This window comes from Oryx dammah, unplaced genomic scaffold (assembly GCF_014754425.2).
Source record: "Oryx dammah isolate SB20612 unplaced genomic scaffold, SCBI_Odam_1.1 HiC_scaffold_17, whole genome shotgun sequence".
Taxonomy (NCBI): Eukaryota; Metazoa; Chordata; class Mammalia; order Artiodactyla; family Bovidae; genus Oryx; species Oryx dammah.
In genome coordinates this window covers 37,052,147-37,059,468 of record NW_024070201.1, presented here as the reverse complement: position 1 = coordinate 37,059,468, position 7,322 = coordinate 37,052,147, and the positions used below count along the sequence as shown (strand labels likewise).

At 46.1% G+C, this 7,322-nt stretch overlaps 1 protein-coding gene across 2 annotated transcripts; it reads left to right on the top strand.

Annotated features, from left to right (window-relative positions):
• The first annotated feature begins 1,579 nt into the window (after positions 1-1,579).
• LOC120876421 (calcitonin receptor-stimulating peptide 1) lies at positions 1,580-5,030 on the top strand. Of its 2 annotated transcripts, XM_040258305.1 has the most exons (5): positions 1,580-1,823; positions 2,858-2,952; positions 3,708-3,845; positions 4,137-4,315; positions 4,880-5,030. In XM_040258305.1, the coding sequence occupies exons 2-4, from the start codon at positions 2,867-2,869 to the stop codon at positions 4,288-4,290; spliced, it is 378 nt and encodes a 125-aa protein (XP_040114239.1). In that variant the 5' UTR covers positions 1,580-1,823; positions 2,858-2,866; the 3' UTR covers positions 4,291-4,315; positions 4,880-5,030. The 2 variants fall into 2 exon arrangements, with proteins under 2 accessions (XP_040114239.1, XP_040114238.1); XM_040258304.1 differs by lacking the exon at positions 1,580-1,823 and having other exon boundaries at positions 1,831-2,952.
• The last annotated feature ends 2,292 nt before the right edge of the window (positions 5,031-7,322 follow it).

The window sequence follows — 7,322 nt, the reverse complement described above, 5'->3', positions numbered from 1 at the left end:
CGTGTCGAATGGAACACTGAGGCTTCTTGACTCTGAGGTCTGGGTCTGAACCTGTGGCTCGGTCAATCATAGCTCAACTAGCATCGGTTCTCCCTGTGAAACGCGTTACCAGGGATCCATGTTTTCTTTCAAAACCCTCACCCTCCGCCCCTACCCGCCAATATGACGCTGCAGTGCATGCGGCGCTGGAGGGTCTCTACAGGCTGTGTGGATCATGTGCTGTGCGCTCAGACCCCGCGATCCTGTGTACAGGGAGAAGCATCTTTCTCTGCGGACAAGATGCTGAGGACAAGTCAGGACTTCAGACCTTCCTGGAAGGCTTAGAGCAGTCAGGGAGATCCAGAAACCTGTTGAGCAGGGTGTAGGAGGGTCGAGGTGCTGGGCAATCGGGTTTTACAGAACACGTTTATTCCAGAGTCATGGACGCAGGACGTAATCCTGCTGCTGTGTGCTGTGCGCTTAATGCCGAACTGTGAACATCACCTGGATGCCCCGGTGCACCAGGGTCATTTTGTGAGTGCCTGTGGTTAGGGAGCGCGCACATGTTTGGAGTCAGCACTGAGTTTGTGAGTGTGTAAGAGTAGACAGAAGCCAGCACGGGATTACACTCCGCAGGACTCTTCAGCACCATCAAGCTTGGCGGGCTTTCTAGCAGAGGACTGAATTGCAGTAGATGAGGGTGCAGGGTCACTGGAACATCTTGGCAAACAGCAGCCGGAAGCAAGGGGCAGCTGGGCAAATGGTTGGGGAAGGAGGGTGAGCATTCGGTGATGGATGGTGGGGGAGGAGGCGTGGGGCTAGAGGTCCGCTTGGAAGCTGGGAGGCGTCTAAGCCTTGCACTTCCCTGCTCAGGCTCAGCGGGGCATCCAGCCCCTCCTTACCCAATGAAGGACCACCCAGCATGACTCCAGGTAGCTGTGGAGGGTGTTGATTGGGAAAGCGTGTCGTGATCCCACGGAATCTTCTATGAACTTCCCTGGTAAGCTCTTCTAGATCCCTAACTGGGAGGAAAACAGGTACATGGTTAGTAATGATAGCATTCCTTCAAGCCTGGAATATGATTCCCATTTCAGAGATAAGTATGTTGAGACTTTACTAGTTTCTAGCCCACAGTCCTACCACCTGGCAAACTTATAGCTGGAACAGAGTTGAAATCTGACAAAGTTCCTGGACTTCTATCCTTTTATCTCCACACGCCCTGCTCTCCTGCGGGTGCTTCCTGCCGTCTGAATCCGACTCCCCGCTTGGGCACAGAATCATCAACTCTGCTGCGCATTAACTCTGAAGCGCTCTTGGACGGGGGTCTATGGTCAAATCTAGGGGAGTCAGGGTTCCCTGTAATGCTGGATTCTATTCTACAGGGTAGCACGGCTGGGGATAGAGTGGGACGCGTGCCTGTTCAAAGCCCTTGAAAGCAAACAGGTAAAGTTAACCGTGATGTCAAATTGTCCTCAAATTCCAACTTACTTTTCCTGTTTTTTTCATTTGTCCTCACCAACCCCCCTCTGTGCCCCCCTCCCACCCCCGCCATCAATGACCTCAATGCAAATACAAGTGGGGTGGTACTTCTGGATGCTCCATGTTCTGGACGCAAGTGGTGACACAATCCTTCTGGGGCTCACATCCTTCCCCTCATTGGTTGCCCGGAGCTCCTGGAACCCCCCTAGACCCAGAGCAGCGGGAATAAAAGCAGCTGCTCATGCTGGGAGGATTCAGAGGCATTCAAGTGTCTCTGCCACTTCTGCCAGAGTGCCATCGCCTGCCGCCAAAGCTACTGCTGCTGCTCCTTCCTCTGCTCCCAGTCACCTGGTACCGGCTGTCAGGTAAGCCTGGAGATTCCTGCTTAGCTGGGATTCTGTTTCTCTCCCCTTCTTTCCCTCTCTCTCCAGCACTTTTTCTTAGCGGATCTCTCCTGTCTGAATGGCTCTGACCACCCCTGTCCTGGTCTCTTCGCACAAGCTGAGTTACTCTGCAAAGCTCCTTCCACAGGTAACACTGGATGGTCTCAGTTTGTAAACTCTCTTCTTCACTCTTGTGCCCAGGCGGGCTCCAGTCTGTTCCCCGCGGCTCATGTACTTAGGTCAGTTTGGGATGCTGGAGCTTCCGGGTACTGCAGGCTGATCCTGATGCAGGAATAGCATTGTGCGGCCAGTGCTGTCGTGGGTCACATCTCATGCCTAGAGGACCGGGGGAAATGTGTTTGGAACCCAGGACAGTGCCGGCAGGTGGGAAATAGGCACAATGACTGAAGGGCAGACAGTCATTAAATGAAAGCCCCTATTGTGGGTTCTGGGAACTTCTCCCCCAGTTTTTTTCCTGGGTCCCAATTTGAGACTCTCCCAGCTTGCTTCTTACAGGGTCCTCTTTGCAAAAGTGAGGAGTGACTGACTGGTAGAATTTGGTCCTTTCGTTTCTCAAGGATTCCAACTACAGTGATAAATCCTCTCTAATCCCCTCCCCCAATCAGGTATGAGGGAAAACCCAGCACTGGGATGACACCTTTGAGTTGTACAAGGGGAAAAGCTGTGGTGACAGGTACCGACAGACCCAGTCTGTCTTCCAGGAGTCCTGGCCAACAGGTTGTATGTGAGAGTGTGTGGGGTGCTGGGGAGGGGGCTATGTTCAGAGATTTCCTCACCCAGTTCTCCCGGAAGGTTTCTTTTTCTAAACCACACATCCTACAGGCTTACTGCATCATCCAGAAGTCCACTTTGCCAAGGAGGTGAAGGGAAGTGAAATGACCAGCCTGAAGCCAGGATGCAAAGGAATTAGAGGCACAGGCAGGAGCAGAGCCCAGATCTGTGGGCTCAGGGAATTTGGACCTGCCACAGGTGGTGACATTATTCTTCCCTTACAGAGAGGTGTCATGGGGTTCTGGAAGTTTCCCCCATTCTTGATCCTCAGCATCCTGGTCTTATACCAGGCAGGCATGTTTCATGCAGCACCATTCAGGTAAGACAGCCCTGCTAGGATTCTCTCACCTCCCCTGACCCCTGGTTCATAAAATTCTGTGTTCCTAGTTGTACTATGCTGTATCTGGCTTTCATGGAGGGGTTGATAATATATGAATGTAAACTATATATAAATTTATCATTTTTATGAGGTAAAGATATGTACCACGCAGTTTACAAATAGACATAAAACATATACGTTACATTGTTATTGTAAATTTCATATAACTTATTTCTTTTTATCAAATATTTGTATCCGTAGGAAATCTATTTATTAATTTAACCATAATTTGAGAAATGGACCGCATCCTAAATCTGTTAATTATTTTGCCAACAAATTTGTTATTTAGATGTCTGGGACCTATACATCTAATTTCTCACCTTCATTTAGAATACACTAAACTGAAACCATTTTCAGATTTAAATTATCATTATCATTTAATTTTTAATAATGGCTGTATTTAACACTAAGTTCATAAAATTCCTGAAAATCTAATCATCAATTTTCCCAAGCCTAGATAATCTACTAGAGGTTTGGAGCAAACCACTTCTTTGAGGTCATATCAGAGCCTAAATTCTGGAGAAGCAGCAGTTTTGGATGGATTACTGGCCTCTTGCCCTCTCCATTGAGAGATGCGGCAGTCACATCCTCAGGGGAAGTCGCAGAAACCAGGAAACCTAGCTGCTTATCCTGGATGTGGGGGTATCGGGGCGGTGGGGCTCAGAGCTGGTGTTGGACTTGCTTCCCCTCCCTAGGTCTGTCTTTGATGGGCGTTTTGATCCTGCTACCCTGGATGAGGAGGAATCGCGCCTCCTACTGGCTGCGATGGTGAATGACTACGAGCAGATGAGGGCCCGGGAGTCGGAGAAGGCTCAGAAGACCGAGGGCTCCCGGTGAGATGCCCTGCCCCACCCAGCACAGGGCGTCCTCTCCCTCCCGTCCTGCCCAGAAAGGCATATCCTGGAGCCACCTTTGGGTTTTCTGACACCCCTAAAAATGTCTATGGGCAGTGATTATGGCCCTTTCTCTAATGGCCTGTGATATTCTGCTGTCATGACCATTTCTAGCAGAAATACTTAAGGTTTATTGGTGCCTCTCAGAGCAGTAATTTTCCATGACGATTCTGTGGGGCAGCACCCACTCTCACTAATAGCCCTTTTCTTTTCCTATATCCTGCAAAGCAGCATCCAGAAGAGAGCCTGCAACACTGCCACCTGCATGACCCATCGCTTGGCAGGCTGGCTGAGCAGATCTGGGAGTATGGTGAGGAGCAACTTGCTGCCGACCAAGATGGGTTTCAAGATCTTCAGCGGCCCCCGCAGGAACTTCTGGTTTTAAGCCGTGAAATGATTATTGGAATAAGGTGACTGCTCTTTGTACTATTAGATGGGAGGATAACTGACTGGGTACTTCAGGGTGCAGTCCACACTCTAACCCTTCATGGGTTCATATGGGTAAAAAATCCACAGGGGAAGGAGCCCACACCAGTGTCTGGTGAGAGAACATAGAGTCCCAATAGCCGAAAACCCGAAAACTTGGGTTCATTTTTCTCTATTTTTTCAGTCTCTTCTTGTGACACTGAGATCCTCTGCCAGGAAATATCGATTGTGTTTATTTAAAACATGGCTCTCTGGATTATAACTGTGACTATTCTAGCATTTGAATTTGAAAGGCAATTATTCTCTCCTTTTAGGGTATGCCCTACTATGTCACATACATCTGAATTCAGAGTATAGACTTGGGTTCAAGTCTGTCTGTCCGTCCCCTACTAACCATATGATTATGGCCCTCACCTACTCTGAGCCTCAGCTTTCATCTAACTTGAATGCAACAACAGTATCATCAATATAAAAAATAATTGTGATAATATATGACAGGAGCCTCTTAACTGATAAGTAATATTTGTTACATTTTTCCCCCCTTCTAGGTCACCAGGAAGCTGAACTCTACTTTTAGTTTGCAATGAAAGCACCTTACAAAAAAAGAAAATAGCATGGAAGATACCCATGTATGCATGCTTCTCGATATTGAAAACATTCTTCTTTTCCTTGAAATAAAGTAAATGCAGAATAAAATAATTAAAGTTATCCAGTGTGCATCTTTTTTTTTATATCAATATATTTGATTCTGTATTCAATAAGTATGACACATATCTCATTGGCTTATCTGGTAGCAAATCTGGGCCCTGTCAGCCAACTTGTCAGCTGTTCTGCTAAACCTCAGGGGCACATGAGGTCACTGCCTTCTGGGTGTCTGGAGGTGCATAGTAATGCTGAGCCTCAGTGGATCTCTTTGTTTAAAGAAATGTTCTCATTTGTACACTTCATCAAGATAAAAAATATATTTTCAATATGCTTAAAAGGAGTGATGCTGTTTTTCCCATGAGAACCTCAGACACCTGTGAACAGTTTATGACCAGGCTGGCTCAAATGAAGCAATGATACCATGCTCGGGTGTATGCTCAGTGTCTAGCGACACACCCTTATTGGAATTAGAATACTCTGCATCTCAAGGAGATATTCACATTTATATTCAGAGAGTGCCCTAGTCCCCTGCCCCAGGAATTACCTGTTCTCTTCTCCTTGACTCAGGTTTGTCCTTACTCATCCCTGTCTTCCCTCCCAACAGCACCCCTTTATTCACTTTATAGCCTGCAAAGCCCTTAAGAATAAGGGCTCACAGTTTACAAGGGGATCACAGACTGGCAGACCTGGGAAGACCATCAGATACCATCTAATCCAACTTTTTACTCGGAGATGCAGAGAAGACCCTTGCATTCACAGAGCTTATATTCTAACGGGGGGCGGGGGGAGATTTAGGTGATACATGCTCTGGAATCAGAGATACTTAGTATTGGAAGGAATATGGGATGTCATAGGAGGTAGAGGCTTATTCTATATAGAAATATTCAGCATCAACATCCCTAGCATCTGTTGGAAATGCTGGTGACAAGCTGGTGACAGCTATAACTTTCAAGGTTACCAGGGAAGCCAATTCTACCGGTGGGCAGTCGGTTAAGTGGGATTCTTTAGTTGGAAAAATCATCCCCTCTTACCCATTTGACTATTATTTCTTCAGAAGCACACAGAATTATTTCTCTTGCTCCCATTCAGTCTGTACTCAGCACAGTAGCCCAGTGTTAGCTGCAAAGGTAGATCAGACCAGGTCTCCCTTTGGTATAGAATACTCCATTGAGTCCCCATCTCACAAAGAGACCTGGGACATTGCAATGGCTTACAAGGCTCAAGTTCATCTGCCCTTCCTCTCCCCTCACCAATAGTCTCACTACCACCTAGTCTCACATCCTACTTCTCCCTCGCACTAGCCTTCTATGATTCCTCATCTTATATCCATCAACGACAATCCCCTCAAGTGTTTGCACCTGCTGGTACCTCTCTGCAGAATGCTCTTACCCCGTGGCCCTAACTCCTCTGGATTTATATTCAGATATCACCTATCTTGGCTATCTTTTCTGATATTGTCCCTCACCTGCCAGCCCACCCTAACCCTCTTTGCCTCTTTCTTTTTACTTCTTTACTACTTATTACCTACTATCATAACATGTATTTTATTTAGCTAACTTATTATGTATATTCCATCCTTTGTAAACAATTTAAGTTCCACCTATGTAGGAATATGGCTATTTCATTAATTGCTGAATCTGATACTCACTGAACAGTATGCCTGGCACGAGGCAGCATTCAGTAAATATTTGTTAAATGAAAAGTTAAATCCTCTTGTCTTTTGCACTTGTTGTCAGCTCTCTGGTTCCCTTTCAGTCTGAGGTGCTCAGGATCTGACCCTTATCATGCCTCTGCTCTTGTAAACTAACCTATTGCTTGTTTTACTCCCAACTTTCTCAGGGTTTTTGCACTTATTTATTTTGATTTTTTGCTTCAAATATTGTTCCCCAAAAGTCTGCATGCTTGATTCCCTCTCTTCCTTTAGAATTCTGATAGATTATCTCGGAGAAGACTTTATTATTATTATTATCTCAGAGAACCCACCATACACAAAATTATACTCCTTCCTCAGATACTTTCTATCACCTGATTATTCAACTTAATTTTTTTTAATTCATGAAACTTACCAGTAGCTACGATATATTTATTATTTTTCTGTTTTTGTTTATGTCATCCCACAGCGTGTAACACTCTGAGGAAAGCTACATGTATCCTTGGAGCTTAGAAAATTCTGTAGAATATTATAAGCCCTCAATAAATATTTGTTGAAAGTGAAGTGAAAATCTCTGTCGTGTCCAATTCCTTGTGACCCCATGGACTATATAGTCCATGGAATTCTCCAGGCCAGGATACTGGAGTGGTAGTCTTTCCCTTCTCCATGGGATCTTCCCAATCCCAGGGATCGAA

What these genes read in the sequence shown, in the direction of transcription:
- LOC120876421 (XM_040258304.1), top strand. Translation starts at nt 2,738, where the DNA reads ATGACCAGCCTGAAGCCAGGATGCAAAGGAATTAGAGGCACAGGCAGG. An exon ending in TTTCATGCAGCACCATTCAG is followed by an intron (nt 2,953 to 3,707) that starts GTAAGACAGCCC and finishes TCCCCTCCCTAG; the next exon opens with GTCTGTCTTTGATGGGCGTT. An exon ending in CAGAAGACCGAGGGCTCCCG is followed by an intron (nt 3,846 to 4,136) that starts GTGAGATGCCCT and finishes CCTGCAAAGCAG; the next exon opens with CATCCAGAAGAGAGCCTGCA.